Genomic DNA, 17784 nt, shown 5'->3' on the forward strand with positions numbered 1-17784 from the left:
TCCCTGATCTCGTCGGAGATCTACATAAAAAGCAATCCTTCGGTCCGCTGGACTTCCGACGAAAAAACTTTAGGCGATTTCACGTAATAACTCACGCTACGTTAGATAGGCACGACCGCCATTATGCCATATTTTAACATTAATATTGTTTATATCAATACAGACGTCGCAAATTTATTTAAAATTTAAAGTAAAACGTATGATCGTTTAACAAAAATTATCTGTAAAATTTTCATCGAATTGTTTCGGCCATTTCTTTCATTTTCGATATAAAAATATCCGTAACCGAAAGAGCGCCATTTTGAAAATTTTCGAACGATCAATCTGAAATTTTCGGCAACAATTTTTACAATGATACATGAACTGTGCATAAAATTTGGTTATATTTAATTCGGCCAATTTATTTTTAATAGTAATTTCAACGATTTATTTTCAATAGTAGTCAAAAGAAATGTTTACACGTGTACGCAACTTTATAAAACGTCACGTGATTCGTTCAAAACTTCAGACACAATTAAAAAAAAAAATTTCTTTTCCATTAAAATTTATAGTGGCGAGGTTATCCGCGTTGGTAATTACATAAGAAAATCTCTGCGGCCGTGCCTAAAAAATGGCTTAATTGATATCGACGATCCAACACGAGGATTTACGTAATTGTTGCTGCCTCCAATGATTTCCCGACTTTATTCATCCAACTCTTCTTCTATCTCCGTTACAATGAAATCGCTAAATTCGAACATGGCTTTTATCGATTAAAAAAACAAAAAAGGAAACTTTGAAAAAGACTGCAATGCATCTATAGATTTCAATCGGATCGTTGTTATCGATTAACGGTTTAAAGAACAAGAGAGAAACGAAGAGAAACATAAACGAAAGAGGAAAATCGACAAAAGGTTTCGATCAAGCGTTCTTCCCTCGTAGTTGTTGATTAAAAATACGTCTAGAACCATCGACGAGCTTCCGTCCCACCTGTTAACGAAAGGCATCATTTAAAGAAAAAAGAAAGAAGAATAAAAAAGTAGAAGAAAAAAAACAAAGCATTCGTCGAATATTTTCTATCTCGTGCAAAGTGATTCGAGAAAGATAATAGCTCAATAATGTGATGGCAAAAGAACCAAAACAAAAAAAAAGTTAAAAAAAAAATGAAGAAACGAAAAAAAATGAAAAAGGATGAAATAAATAAGTAAGCAAGTAGAGAAGAAAAATAATCTGAAATTATGTGACCGCTTCAGTAATATATACACATAATGTATACATACATATACACGTACATATATATGTACATGCATACTTACGTGTGCATTAACACACTTATATACATGCATACATATGTTCGTGCGTACATGTATACTTATATATATTTATATTTACGATTTTTCCGTTAGTAAATGTGCTTCGTTGACGTAGCGATTTTGTAGCGGACTATTTTTTGAGGCTGCACCTCCGCTCGTTCGCGCGCACGTACGACTTCATACTTACACGCGAGCGCGCGCCGGCAATCGATCTAAAAATAAAAAATAAAAACAAAAAAGAAAAAAAAGAGAAAAGAGAGAAGAAAAAAAGAGAAAGAAAACGAACAAACAATAATAACAATAATTATTATTCGCGATACACAGATATTCAAAGTGCCTTATGATATATGACAGTTCACTCGAGCCTCCAGAACAATTGCCACGCTTAAAGTACATTGTACACGAAAAAGAATATAAAAAAGAGGGGAAAGAAAGAAAAGAGAGTGTAAAGATAAAACGAAAAAAAAGAAGTAAAATGTTAAAGGGACATAACTGGTAGCGTTCATGCGTCGTCAAGGCGCGTACGGTCGAATTCGAAATGTAGAGAAAGTTCCAAGTTGCGAATGTGAAAGGTCCAATATACCTATAAAAAAGAGAGAGGAAGAGAGAGAGAGAGAGAGAGAGAAAATAGAAGCAAAAAAAAAGAGAAATACGAACTACGGGGGAGTGGAACGCAAAGACGAAACATTTAAATTCGATCCTTTTGCCGCTTCTCGTATAATTCGTTAGGGGGGAATCAAATTCGTACGGTAGAACGGGAAATTGTGCCTCTCAAACGCACAACGCGCGCCTTTTTCTCCCCGATGGAAAAGGGAGAAGAGCGACCGAAGCCTTTTTCGATCCCGACGAGGTCGCTTGCTGAAGCCGGAAAGAGAGAAGAAGAAAGAGAGGGAGTGAGACAGACAGCAGACAGATAGAAGCAGAGAGTTTGAGACACATAGAAAGAGAGAAGGAGAGAGAGAAAGAGAGAAAGAGGTGCACGCAAATACTGCTCGTTCATCGGAACTGGAATGTATCTACGTACGTATGTATGTATGTATGTACGTATGATATGTGTATATATGTATGCACGTATGAACGTACGTACGTATATATGTATGTATGTATGTAGATATGTACATATGTATCTATGTATGTACGTAAGCATGTATGGTATGTATGTTGGTATGTATGTATGTATGCGTGTGTGGTATGTAAGTACGTATGTATATATGCACGTGTGCATGTATGGTATGAGTATGTATGTATGTATGTATGTATCTAGCTAGGTATGTATGGTATGTATGTATCTAACTAGGTATATATGTATATACGTATACATGCATGTACGTATGTATGTATATCTGTATCTAGTTAGGTATGTATGTGGATATGTACGTATGTATGTATGTAGGTGTATATGTATGTATGTATCTAGCTAGGTATGTATAAGTATGTATGTATGTGTGTCTGTATGTAGTTAGGTATGTATGTAGGTATGTACATATGTATGCATGTACGTACGTATGTATGTATGTATCTAGTTAGGTATGTATGTATGTACATATATATGCATGTACGTATGTATGTACATATGTAGGTATATACGTATGTGTGTATGTATGTAGGTATATACGTATGTATATATGTACGTATATAGGTATGTACGCATGTATGTATGTAGGTATATATGTATGTATGAATGCATGATGCCCATACATACATAGATCGATCGAGATGAACGAGAAAATAGTGGTGATGCGAAACGACGAAGGGAAAGAAGAAAAAAGAAAAAAGAGAGAACGACGATACAAAAAATCATGTTCCTCGAGAACCCCGGGTCCTCGACCTTTCGACTTTCCTTTTTCCTTTTCTTTCTTCTTCTTGTTTCTCATTTTACTTCCGGCTCGTTATATATATAGTATATACATACATATATATATAATACCGGAAAACGAGGGAGCGGTCGGTTATTTTCTTTTTTCATTACCGGCGATCCACCCTTTATCCTCCCGTCACATTCGCCGCAGGATTATCTATCTGTCCTTTTTGCGGAATATTCATTATATTTCAAGGATGGATAAAATTCCATGGAAAATAAAAAGACCCTTTAAAAACGTACACCCACGTGTGTGTCCAAAACTACTCTTATCGACCACCCTCTTCTTCTTCTTCTTTTTCTCCTCTTCCTCTCTGACGTGTCGTCCGTTTGCCCCTTTCAACCCTTTTCAGACTTTACCCTTTTCTCCTGTCCCCCTCCTTATTTCTCCGTACATATCTCCTTCGAGACTCACAGATACATTTCACAGATGAAAACCAAAACGAGAATTAAATCAGGTGAGTAAAATCATTTATCTCTTATTATTTACTGCTTGCGTCAATTGGTTTTTTTAATACGTATTTATTAAAGATTATAAAAATATAAGTAATATAAAAAAAAATATATGTATATGTTTTGTTAATATTCTTGAAAGAAATACGTTCGAACGAATTTATCATATGAAAAATATGTTCTAGTATCTTCTATACATTTTTTACATTATAATTAAGCGTCCTGTTCGTGTCTACCGGTGGTTGTTTTACATTATGCTTTAAAGTAAGTCAAAATAAAAAATGCATGGGCTTCGCTTTACTCGGTAATGCAAGTTACTAAAGCCACGTAACGAGAAAACGCGTGAGTGTACAATCGAAGCGAGATATAAATAGAACCCTCTATATCATTACCAAATTTAAATTCTTCCTACACCATTTTATCCTTTTTCCTTCGATTATGATTTATCTATGTCATTTAACGTTCTCTTTTGTTATTATCTGACCGAATCTTAAAACAAAATTCGATAAAAAGATTTTCTCGTAATGTTGATATGTAAGAAAAGGAACAGTTATCGTGTCGTTTTCATGATAAATCCTTCGAGTTGATAATACGTATGTATATATCATTCGAATATCCACTATAATAAAAACGCCTGTATGATCTTTTACAAATTATTAGTTTTATTTTCGTTTCCCACGAAAATGCATACGATTATGTGCAATGATATATTCTTAATGCGGTCAAAGATTGTCGAAAAAATAAGTGGCAAGCCAACGAGCGAATGCGGCCCTGCATTCAGGGTTAGTAACCTCCCTCGTGGCTCGCGTCGTACGATAATACTGTAGCACTATAAACCATATCGACCTATCCCCATGTGTTCTAGGATAAGGGATGTCTAGCCGGCTTTCGAGTGGTACCGCGAACGTACGAATTACACGTCTGAAAATAGTCAGACACCATCATCGGTTAACTCTTCTTCTTAAGTTATAGAGTTATAGTACGTCCGATAGAGCGCACAGTAATTTTCTTCTGTAATTTTTCATATACCGATACGACGGCACTACTATGTGACATACGTATTCATTTACCCCGAAAGGAAATACATGCGATAACGTTACAAGAAAAAGAAACAGGCAAGATAGAAGCAAAAATGTATTTTCAGGTTAATATTATTCAAAATTACATAACACTAAAGGAAAATTAAAAGTAGCTCGTTCTAAATTTTTTCTATTTATTTCCTTTTCCTTTCTTTTTTTTTTTTTTTTAAGGTCATACCTGGTTTTATAATGGTTTACGTCACCAATAAGAACATACGTAATTCTTGACCGATTTGAATGAACAAGATCTCGTTTTAAAAACGAAGATTTAATCTAGAAATACACTTTTCTGAACTTTTGAAAACGCCTTATTTTCTTTGAAAAAAAATCGTGTTAAAAAATGATATTTTTTCGAGAATAGTGTATGCATAAATAAAAAACTTTTTCAAAAATTTGAAGAACGAGATCCTAGATTAAACCCTCGTCTTTAAAATGGGATCTAGTTTTTCAAAATTGATTAAAAATTACGCCTATTTTCATTGTTGACGTAAATACTGTTTCCAACATTTTTCCCGAAGAAAAGTTTTCTACAGTGGCGCCACTCGGTGAAAGAAAAAGAAACTCGTATCCCCACTACTGATTTTTATATCATGCTTGAATAATGTATGTTTGTTCCGTAAAATAGCGATTACTTGCTTGCTTGTTGCGTTAATAGATGATGCTCAGATTTTTTAAACGCAAAGAAATGCGTTTCACGATGCTCGCACTTTAATAAGCTTTCGAGAGATGATTCTATAATAAAAATAAGAAAATACGTATCCAATCGTTCGTGTCAGTGGATCTGTCTGTAAAATATTTTTAGATTTTGGAAAATTTTGTAGTTCCTTTCATATTTTATAGACTATTTATATCTTATAGATTCTGGTGATTTTTTTTTATTGTACCGACATAAACGAAAATAATCAACTAATTTATTCTTGTTTTTTCTTATTTAACAGTTTAGTAAATTATTACTATCCAATCCCTTATATTTATCTAATTTCACATTTATTTTCTCCGCTGATAGTTGTGGAGTTTGTGCTGATCTAGAGGGGATACTATACTAGATAGAATACAGCAACGATATAATTTGATTTAAAACAAATACATATAAAGTATATACTTTTATCGATTATTTCGTCAAAAATAATAATTAGTGAACATACACGTATATTATATACTATTTTTATAAAGATCAAGAGTTCGTTTCTATATTATCTTCAAGGTTTTTCTTCCGAAGCTATTTTTTTATAGTTTCTTTTGTAGAAGTAATCCACTTTATATTATTACTATTATTACTACTATTACTATAATAATAATATATAATAAGTATAAATAATTATATAATAAGTATTCAATAATTATTTTTGCAAAAACATTCGACAAAATCTTTTTGTCGCAAATTTATATTCTGATTATTATATTTGTCAATTATATTTATTATTTTTTATGTCATGAAACAAATGCGTACCAACATCGTTTCCTAGCATGGATCACTGCAAGACGACATTGCTATCAAAGAAGATATACATATGAAAGATTGAAAGTGTAAGTTCACAGGTTACTAACACACTTACGTTAACCTATACGAAATTGTTATGCAGCGTGAGAGGGGTATAAGCACAAGTTATATACTCATACGATAGACGCATGGTGGGAACAAAGTTCCCCCCTTGCGCTTGTAGTTCATATTTTGTCCATACCTGTCGCTGAAGTCACACACGTTTCGAGTGAAAGGTGATGAAGAGTCTTGACGAAAATAAATTCCTCGCGATAAAAAGATATTTCACTTTAGAAATATCCACAAAATTTTATCGAACGACATTTTGGTATTTTAAGAATCCCGCGCTAGATGGCTCTGCCTCAGAATTTTAATATGCAATCCGTATATCCATATGCACGAGGAATAGAGATAAAAATCGTGGTAAATTTATCGTGAAAGGAAGATCAAGTGAAAAGGAAAATAGCGATGTATTTATGTAAACATTCTCGAAATAATAACTTCAACAATAAGAATGCATTAAACAAATCGTATTGTAATATCATAATTTATTATTAAAAATCTTCGCACGTGTAAATCTCTACTTTATCGATCCAGTCGGTGAAATTTTAAAACAGTTCGGAATTCTCTTCTGTTAAACGTATTTCCTAATAGGAGGAAATAATATTACGGTAATTACGTTCGAGGAACTTCTCAGAGAAATAACGCGCGAAATTTAAACTTATATTTTAATTTACGTTGAAAGTTATCATTAAGTGAAATTGCAATTTGAACAAATTTTTAACTTTTAAAATCGATAAACTCATCGAGAGTTGAATCATCTGAAACAATTGCAATATTCTATAGACGTTAAAATTCAACATTAGATTCGAATTACAGAATCGATACAAATTGGATACATTGGCTAAGTGTCAATCGAAAAGTACTGAATTATAAAAAGTCATCTTCTTCCGTATACTATTTCGCTAGAGTTTTCTTGGCCACGCTTAGGTACAGTCGAGAACTTTGGCCGTCTATATTATGCAAGTAGATCAGGTCAGGAAACGTGTACGTTTATGTCCGAATGCCGCGTTTCGCCTCGTTAAAGTTAATCCTCAACTAGCTTTTCGTATAATTTACAATATTATATCGGAAGCAATTTTAATGTTGTCAATTTCGTTTTTCCAGCTATCGCTTTTCGTATCATAAAGCAAAACTTTTCAATCCTTATGATAAAAGTTTTTAAATTAACAAATAAATTTTACAAATATATCTACATAAGCATATTAAATAAGACTCCATTTTATTTACAATTTGTGGAAATATAAAATAGAATATCACGTCATTTAAACTATTTACCGAAGGAATGGCTTCGTTAATGATCCCTAATTTCTCATGCTAAACCACAGCCAAAATCTTCTACATTTCTGCATTAATTATATTTATATTATTATAGTATAATATCGTTTGATATTTCGTCTTGCATCATAATGAATTATTTTATTCCTCGATCAAAAATCATGTAAGTCACTTCGTCAATAAAATTCTTTTATATATTCTATAGAATATATCGAAATTATGCACGCACATATTCAATAGCGAAAGAAACCATAATCTCGATAATATATTATATATTCGTGAATATGATTTCGTAGTAGTATTTTATCGTAAAATTCTTACCATCAAAAGAAAAAATTCACATGTAGATGATTAAGCTAATTGGACGATTAATTAATTAAAATAAGTTGAATATAAAATAAGCCCCTTTATATATTATTCCGATTATAATTAAACTTGATATAAATTATAAAAAATTTTCGTACCTACTTTCATCGACCGACTAAGTATCCAACTCGAAAGCAAAAGACACTTATTAAAGAATAAAAAAAAAAGAAAGAAAGAAAAATTATATAATAAAGCAATGAAGACTGATTAAGAAATAAATGTACATTTCTAATGATTGACAGAAGGCAAATCCAGCCTCTTTCTCTTGCTATTCATTTTCGCTTGTATCGAACCTTTTGGCGTTAAGGCTGGTAAAGAACAACCCTTCGAATTTTTTATTCGAAGACCTTTAAGCTCCAACCTTCGTATATAAGTCGTATTAGGTATCACGGAGACTGGACCAAAGTAGCAAACTTCTCGCGGACGACTGATTTGTAAAGCCGCTGGTTTTCGTTGTATCTCTTCGACGGTGCTATCGAATTCTATTTTGTTGCATAATTCTTTCGTATCGTGTAAAATCGTCATTTGCCACCTTAAATAAATTCGATTTGTTTGTCAATAAATGGAATATGAAAATTATTAAATAGGTAATGAGAAGATAAATTTTTACTTTCCAGCGCTGCCACGGCAAACTCTAAGATTTTGCTTGGCCGAAAAAACTTTTCGATCCTGGATCTTTTTCCTTGAAAATGAATTTAAATACGACTCCTTAGCAACATACATTTTTAATTCTTCAAGAAATTTCTCACTAAAATTTTCCTGGTGGAAAAGAAAGTGATCGAGTAAAGCGGAACAGTTAGGTCTGGTGTTTGGATCCATACGAAGACACTGCGAAAGAAAATCCAAGCTCTCTGAACTCCACGAAGGAAAGAGATTTCGTAAGGATAATGGTTCTTGAGAAATCATGAGCTCGTCGACGGAGGTAAATCGTAATGGTCTAGAAAGAAAGTTTTGTCCCATTGACACTTGTTTTTTACCAAGTGAATGAATACTTCCTGAATTTGAACAAAATAATAATTAATTTAACAATGATTCAATTTCATTATATCCATTCAGTTAAAATTTTACCTAGGACTTTAGTGATTCTGTAAAGCTGATCGATATCACTTTCTCCTGGAAAAATTGGATCGCCAGTCATAATTTCAGCATAAAGACAACCGACCGCCCAAATATCAATTTCTTTGCCATATCTCGAATCACCAACGAGAAGTTCCGGTGCACGATACCATCTCGTTGCTACATAATCCGTACAGGATTCTTTCGAGTTGCTGATTAATCGTGCGAAACCAAAATCGCAGAGTTTGATCACACCGTTCGACGATACCAAGACGTTTTCTGGTTTGACATCTCTGTGCATAATCTATTAATAAAAAAGAATCACTTTACTTTCTTTTATTTATTTCTTGGAAAAAAAATCAGGTCAGTACGTTGAAAAAGTTCATTTCGTGCATATTCCATTTGATACATGTAATTACGTTATTAAGAAATTAATGCATATATTATTTCTTCAATATATACGATCGGAATGTATTCCGTTTGCCAACATGAGATCAAGAAAAAATATTTTGCGAATTGTTCTAAGGTGAGTCAAATGGAAGAATGTAAATTAGCAAAAATCTGGTATAAAGCAAGGTTTAAACTTTGACTTTTTCTGGTACTTCATAATTAGTGCTATTCAGTTCAGTACCAATTACTAATGCTACCGTAAATGAATAGATTTATGTATATTCGAGATTTTCTAAAGATTATTTCTACAAATCTTCAACTAATCCTTGCTGGCGTTGTTGCTTCTACGATATGACTATTAATAAGGAACGTCGCAATCGTCACGTTAGTTGCATCCAAAATCTTACGTCAAAGCCAGAAAATTTGTTAAGGATTATATACACTTCGTTCGACCTTTAAAATTGGCACATTTACTATATATTTTGTTTACTGATTAGCAGTAATCTAATTTGGAAAACTTTCTGGATTAATAAAAAATTATTTGATACAAACGTAAATATTTATTACTAAAATACTACATAAAAATGTAAAACGATATAGTGGTAATAAATTTTCAGACGATTTCTTTATGTGCTCGATCGCAAATATTAAACGACGCTTTTCATTTTTTACAATAATATCATTTATGTATAATACAAGCAATTGTCATGCTGCTCACTGCATACGCATATGAATTTATCTAAAGCGACCTTGCTACGAAAACTGTTAACGTATCGAAGAAGGTCGATATTTAATAGATCTATTCAACTATCTCGTTTATCCTTAAATTTTATCTATAATAAAGATGAAATGTTAAAGGCATATAAAATGAAACGATAAAGCAAAAAAAACTAATGGATATAGAAATATTTCATCGAAATGTAATTTTCTTTCAAATTCTAATATAAAGAAGTTAACATCCCATCGAAAAAAAAAAATGAAAGAGAAGAGCAATAAAAATAAACATTATCTTGAAATCTTGCCAAAGAAAGAAGATAACAAACAAAAAATTAGTATAACGTCTTTTTAAAAATCATAAAATTTTCACAGACGAAACTTCATTGTTGTCCTTTAAAAACTCATCTTGATGCACGCAATACGAAAGAATCATTAACCAATGGTTGATCACTCACTTGATTATTGTGACAGAAATTCAGGCCACGAAGTACTTGAAAAATGTAGCGTTTCGAAACTTCTAATCCAAGACCATCGGGGGATCGTTCTAATTCATCGAGGACAGTGTGATCCAGGAATTCAAAAACCAAATAAAATCTTTTTCTACGGCGAAAGACCTCGATCATATCGATGATGTTCTCATGATGCAGTTTCTATATTGAAGAGAATAATACTGAAAAAAAGAAACTACTCTAATTAGAGAAATCAGATACGAATGGACACACAGATTACCTTCAACATCCGAATCTCTCGAAGGGCCAATTTTCGAACTTGAACATCCTCTTCTGTTTCTAAAAACTTTTTTATCGCGACCATCTGGCCGGTTTCACGATGTCTACATTTCATCACGATACCGTAACTACCTTCACCGACGATTTCAATATTCTCGTATTTATCCATTTTGTTTTCCGTCTACCCTTTCATGTCATCGGGACACTGTCCAACCGATCATTGGCAATCATCTTAAATTCATTCGCGAAACCTTTGAAAAGAAAATTGATATACTTTCTGAATCCACTTTCTAGAAATGTCGGAGAAATAAGAAAGAAAGAAAAGAAAGAAGAAAGAAATGGCGAAGAAAATGAATGAACAGGTTGCGGTGAACGTAGCAAAATAAAAATCGAGAAACGAAACTCCCTTTCGATCGTTACACTTTCGTCGTTACCGACAACAAACACGTGCTCGTCCTCCTAATAGGCCAAACTTCGAAGCAAAATGAAAGAAGAAGAAAAACAGAAAGAAGAAAATAAGAAATGGATAGAGAAAATTTTCTTCGAAAAATATCGTCCACTTGTAAACAACGTCGAGCAACTTTCAAAGAATCCGAAGTCCGAATTTTCAAAAACTCTATCACTCTTCTAAAAAGAAAGAGAGAGAGAGAGAGAGAGAGAGAGAGAGAAATGAACTTTCCTCGACGCGAACTCCGGCAAGGATAAGTTCCAACTGCTACTCAGGGTACCGTAGGAGTCTCTCATCGATGCTTATCGATCGGTTCGCAATTAGAGCAGAGAGTCTGTTTTCGTCAATAATAGCTAAACTGCTTGCCGTAGGAGGCTTATTATGTTTTAAGGGTGAAGGTGGAAGGAGTAGGAGAGGTACCAAGAGCGATGAGCTTACAGGATGATACGAATAGTCACGACCTACCCTCCTAACCTTTTTGTCATCCTTTTATTTCTCTTATTAAATTAATCTCGATCATTAACGAATTATTTTCGATTAGAACCGAAAGACTATTTCTCTCCTAATTCTTTAAATAACTCTTCGTATACTTTAGGATGAAATTTCAAAGAAAGGAAGAACTCGTTTCGACCTTAATGGGAGGAAAGATAGTAAGTAAACGTAAGAGAGAACTTGTTGGAGTGAAATTCGAACGTCTAAAGAGCGTCTGAACTTTGCGTGCCGAGAAAGCACCGAGGAAGCTCAACCTTGCGTAAGCTCGTGGAAAAGGTCAATCCCAGCGAACTTGCCGAATGCCAGAAACTTTTCCAAGGTCTCGTCAGCTGGACGAGGTGTCAAATTGAAGTTGTACGGAAAGCAGGAAAAACGACCTTACATTTTTCCAGTTCCACGACAATTTTCAAGAACATTCATTTCCGATGTTTACTTTACAACCGATTACGATCGAAAGATTCAATTAATATTTCTTCAATTTTCATTGAATTTCTTTTCACTATTCACCTTGAATATCCTTGAAGAGAATTAAAATCAAAAAATGATCACCTTGATATATAGTAATTTTCAAGGTAATGCGATAATAAAAAGTAATCAACGAGCGAATACTGAATGTAACTGTACATATATACATAAATGAAATCGAAAACTTGAAAAGATTCAATCATATCGATCTATATCTCGAAATTAATTAATCTGAAGTCAATCAGAAATACAGTCACGTTCTCGATACGTTCGAGTCACAATTCATTGAACGAATACTCGTAATCGATTAACGCGAATAGAATTTGTAAACTATTTATGGACGGGAGTTCGATGACTTTCCGTCTGCGGTCTTGCCAAACGCTTTCCGATCGCGTGTTTTACGGGAATTGTTCGACGTGGCCTCTTTCCCGCGACTATTATTTATGAAAATTAATTCTTTATTTAGAAATTGAAACTCTCTCAAATTTTAATCATTAGTTTTCTTCGAACATACAAATGACGAATGTACAAACATTTACTTACATACATGTATACGTACCCATAATTACATATATACATACATAACCGTAGTTACATATGTACATATATACGTGTTATACATATATATAGTTACATACGTACATATGTACATATAGCACAGTATTTAAACACGGACAAATATGTATATATTTGCGTACGTATATATATGTATATGTATATATGTACATATATATATATATAATATACGTACATATGTACGTACGTATGTACATATATGTATACATACATATATACACATACATACATAAATACTCTTGATCGTACGCACAGCGCTGTAATTCTTCGACTATGTGATACATCTATTTCAATGTTCACGTTTGACTCGCTAGAAATTCGCCTCAAATGAATTCTAAACGGGATGCTTCTTTCACTTTCTTCTCTTCTTTTCTTTTTATAACATATCTTTCTTGTCCTACGAAAATGATGGGATAATTTTCCTACTCACGATGATAGTAATTAATAACAATCATCTAAAAATTAAAAAACACACATATATATATATATATATATATATATATATATATGCATATGTATGTATATACATATATGCATATGCATATACAAAGAAAAGAGAAAGAAAAAAATGTACAGATGTGAACGATGAAAAAATGGCAAAGGCAACAAAAAAGTGAAAGAAAAGAAGCATGATCGTGTTCAGAATTTGTTCAAGGCGTATCTGTTAGCAGCGATAGTCTGTAGCGAGTCGAGAGCGAGCACTGAAATAGATGCACCACATGGCGGGGATCTTCGACTATGTGTGCGAGAACGAGTACGTCTTTCTACTGGTTCGCGTACTGGGAAAGAGACGGTGGCAGTATGTGAACGAGAGTGCCAAGAGTCGTAGAGAAGATTTTTACTCAAAATTGGGTCGACTCGATGAATGATTGTCGTGTCTTCTCCGAAAAAAATAAAAGGAAAAAATGGGTGATAACGGTCGTAAAGAGAAGACAAAAGTTTGACAGTGAACAATGAACATTTGCAAAGAGTCTCGTGACGACGTTTGTGATGATCATAATTCGTTTGAATACTTGTGACGTGTACAAACACTGATCTTCGAGAAGAAAGACTCTGTGTTAAAAATTCCATTAAAGATCGATATAAAAAAACAGAGAGAGAGAGAGAGAAATATAAAAGAAAAACTAAAGCAAAGATTCATATGGAATAATAAAGAAACACATGCGTGATTCTTTTCGATAGAATTCTTTTGATTGGACACCATAGAAGAGAAGAAAGTGGAAAGAGTCGAGTCGAGTCAATTGTCGAGCGTTGTTCACTCTTGACGCCTCGATGAAGATTCACGATCTTCTGGTGAGTTAACATTCTAAAAATACGGTGTAAGCTTCGTGATCCTACAGTGGAAATCTCCGAGCATCAAGGAAATTTCGCAGAGACGATGTTAGTAGTTGGTTGATAATAATACGCACTTAATATCTCAATAACAATTACAATTCGAAGAAAATTACAATTCGACCGAAATGGAATGAATAGTGTAGTTCTTCGGTGATAAGTAATTGAAACGATTTCTCCGAGAGAGAGAGAGAGAGAGATAAAAAGAAAAATAGAGTGAGTGAGAGAGAGAGAGAGAGAGTAGATTCAAAAATCGCTCTTGAGGCGATGCTCGTTCGTCTCATAAAAATTCAACTAAGCCGGTCAACCCGGCGTTATCGAAAACGGTGAGATTTGTCAAGGTTGTGATCGGTAACGAAACCCTGATGGCTACCTGCCATCCTAGACCACTGATACAACACCTGCAACTACAGGAACAGGCTCAGGTTGGCCTGGGTACTATCAACGGAGTCGGTAGTCAAGGACAAAAAGTGCTCCAGCAAACCCATTATCAGCCTCACCTGTTGAATTGGGTATATTTGGCGATCACCGATCAAAACTCAGCGCAACTTTCTGATCAGGTAAATCATCTAAGATGGTTTAACTTCTGTCTATCGTTAATATTCATAAGAAACTTTAAACTCGTTGATATGAATTTGCCAAAACTCTTGCGATTGCTTATTGTTTAAGAAAAAACTTCTGCCTGCGATCTGGAGCAATTACACAACGGCAAACTCTCAAACCTATCTACATCAAAACACTTTGAATGCTTCCGGAGCAATAGGTGCCAGTCTAGCCGATAGTATCGGTGATCTTGCTGAACATTTTACCGAATTGGATCTATTGGATAGGAAACCAATGAAGAGACCACCGTCTACGTACTTGTGTCATTTGTGCTTCAAAAAGGGTCACTATATCAAGGATTGTCCGCAGGTACGATGATGGTGCTTCTTACATCTCGTCCTATCAAAGTAATCAAAGTAACATCTATAAAAGTAAAAAAAAAAAGAAAATTCAAAACTTACACGTTATCCATAAATTCATGACCGTTCGTAAACGACACGCGTGCCTTGATATAACAGCGTGATACGACGATCAATTGAGCGCTAATTGAGACAACAAACGACTCCTCTGAAGTTGATGACGTCAGAAATACCGCTTCGAAAGGCATTCTATGAATTTACATGGCCCGAATCGTAATACATTGATATTACTTCGAACAGTATAATACTACGTTTTCTTGCAATTTCAAATTATCTCCTTGTTTTCTCTAAACGCGTTAACGACGAAATTAATTATTGTTTTCTTTTTCCTTTTCACTTACAATTAATCTCTATATTTGTTATTCGGCTAAGTCATACGATGATCTTATCTCGATCTCTCTTTATCGAGCAAGACGTTAAACAGAAAAAACTTGCATACTTGATAGACTAATTATCATTGTTTTTTTGATTAGAAAAATATTTCTTTCGTCTAATTGAAATATAAAATAACTTTCTACTTTAGGCTCGTCCAAAAGGCGAAGGTCTTACGCCTTATCAAGGTAAAAAAAGATGTTTCGGAGAATACAAATGTCCGAAATGCAAACGTAAATGGATGTCGGGCAATAGTTGGGCTAATATGGGTCAAGAATGCATGAAGTGTCATATTAACGTGTATCCTCATAAACAGGTGAGACTGTCGTAATGGACCTTTCATAATTTCATATAATGAGATATTGTCGATCTTAGATATTTTTCGAATGAACTTACATACTATTATGATATTGTTTATATCGAGTCGATTGTCGTATTATTTTCCCGAAGTATTATGCTCGCAGATATGTATGTGAAAACGGGCAAAATCTAATTATAGTTACATAGTCGCGCTCAGGCTCGTCGACTACCGTACAGAAATACTTGAGCGGATTCATCGAATGATTATGTTACGACGGACTTTCCTTTTTTCTTTTCACGGGAATTTCTTTCTACGTTGAAAAAAAAAATATATATATATATATTTAAAAAATATATATTTTTTTTGTTTGTAAACGTAACACACGGAAAACAATGCTTATCGATTTCGTATAATCATAAAAAATGTTACCAACTGTTCTGATAATTCTCTTTAACATAATTGTCGAATTATTTTCTATAATTCTCTATTTTATTCAATTTTTCTTTCGTTATATTTCCATGTTACTTTCAGAGACCATTAGAACAACCCGACGGCTTAGATGTGTCCGATCAAAGTAAAGAACATCCTCAACACCTCTGTGAGAAATGTAAAATTCTGGGCTATTATTGCAGGCGTAGTCAATAACAACGAAAAATATATATGCGCCTTTTCTAAGACCATTCTAAGGCTATTTAAAATTCTATGTTACCGTGCCGTTGCTAATAAATTTTTTTCTACGTTCTATGCACATACTTTCGGATGTGTAAGAACGCATGGATGTATTTTATTCCTTTCGATAATCTCGATGTTAATTACTGTTAATACAACAACGGAGTATTTTTTTGATCAGCTGAGGAATCAGAACTTTCATACTCAGGGACAAATTTCATAAGATCTGTGAGAATGCAGATACAACGCTCTGTTATACAACAGTTAACGTAATTACACTTAAAAATTAATAATAACAAAAAACGAAAGTGATGCGAGTCGAAGAGTTTATAATTAAGTTTTTAACTTTTTATTTTCTCAAATATATAAAGAGTGTAACAAAAACGCGTAACAAACTTTTACGAAATGAATTTTTTATACGTAGAGAAAAAAATAGATTATATCAAAATAGGCCCCAAAATTATGATTAATTTCTGAATTATAAGACTTTCAAGTATGATCTTATTGTTAGTGTGCTCCAATTATTTTTATTTTGATTTGCTGGAATTAAAACCGAAACATTAGTTACATCATATTAAAATATGTAATCATATTTAGTGAATTTCTTTTTGTACTGAATGTCTTTAATATCTGCAAGTGGATTATCGTATTAAAAACCGTAAGTACTTAAACGTGTTCGAAACTCAATGAAACGATAAACTGAGATTTGTATTCGAGCAGTCGGTGATCATTTTGAACATTTCACGTAAGGAATTATCATCAAAGTCATAATATAATCATAATATAATCCCAGCAAACAAACATAATTGGTATAAACTAAAATCATACTTATAATTTAGAAATTAAGCATTTCTGAACTCATTTTCATATAACATCATTTTCTTTATAAATGAAGAATCCATTCATGAAGTTTCGTCACGTATTTTTGCTTTTTTTACATTATAAATATTTGATTATGATTCTACGTCATAATGAGACTTTTATATAGTTGATAAATAAATTCTTTAACTTACACCACTTTCCTATTAATACGTTCGATTTAATAAATACATAATAACTCTTATGTATATCAGAAAAAGAAGAAAGAGAGAGATAGATAGAGAGAGAGAGAAAGAAAGAGCGTATGTTCATCTTTTATTTTAATTATTTGTCACAATCTAAAGAGAATAAGTGTTAAGAAACAATACTATTCGATACTGTACATACACATAATATCTGTCAAGGCGAGAATTTGACATAAACGTGCTATAATCAACTCTATTAAAAACTTAAAAACGTTAGAGAACGACTAGGAATACTTGAGAGATATGACTTATACGCGTTTGAAGTTAGATAGTAGTTTTATTGTATATTAATAATAAGTAATGAAACGAATTTTCCATCGCCAAAGAAAATAACATTAATAAATAT

At 33.1% G+C, this 17784-nt stretch overlaps 2 protein-coding genes across 5 annotated transcripts; one reads left to right on the top strand and one right to left on the bottom strand.

Annotated features, from left to right (window-relative positions):
* Window positions 1-7415: 7415 nt before the first annotated feature.
* On the bottom strand, window positions 7416-12506 carry LOC127066308 (cyclin-dependent kinase-like 4). Of its 4 annotated transcripts, none has more exons than XM_050999870.1 (6): window positions 11196-12506; window positions 10759-11008; window positions 10485-10679; window positions 8935-9226; window positions 8477-8861; window positions 7416-8398 (listed from the first exon to the last, which is right to left on the bottom strand). In XM_050999870.1, exons 2-6 carry the CDS (start codon window positions 10924-10926, stop codon window positions 8095-8097), a joined length of 1344 nt encoding a protein of 447 aa, XP_050855827.1. In that variant the 5' UTR covers window positions 10927-11008; window positions 11196-12506; the 3' UTR covers window positions 7416-8094. The 4 variants fall into 4 exon arrangements, with proteins under 4 accessions (XP_050855827.1, XP_050855825.1, XP_050855826.1 ...); XM_050999868.1 differs by having other exon boundaries at window positions 11192-12506; XM_050999869.1 differs by having other exon boundaries at window positions 11178-12506.
* Window positions 12507-13475: 969 nt separating this feature from the next.
* Window positions 13476-17483, top strand: LOC127066316 (zinc finger CCHC domain-containing protein 24-like). Its single transcript, XM_050999879.1, has 4 exons — window positions 13476-14630; window positions 14740-14982; window positions 15556-15720; window positions 16237-17483. The coding sequence occupies exons 1-4, from the start codon at window positions 14436-14438 to the stop codon at window positions 16348-16350; spliced, it is 717 nt and encodes a 238-aa protein (XP_050855836.1). The 5' UTR covers window positions 13476-14435; the 3' UTR covers window positions 16351-17483.
* Window positions 17484-17784: the final 301 nt, after the last annotated feature.

The sequence above is a fragment of the Vespula vulgaris genome, chromosome 9, assembly GCF_905475345.1.
Source record: "Vespula vulgaris chromosome 9, iyVesVulg1.1, whole genome shotgun sequence".
Taxonomy (NCBI): Eukaryota; Metazoa; Arthropoda; class Insecta; order Hymenoptera; family Vespidae; genus Vespula; species Vespula vulgaris.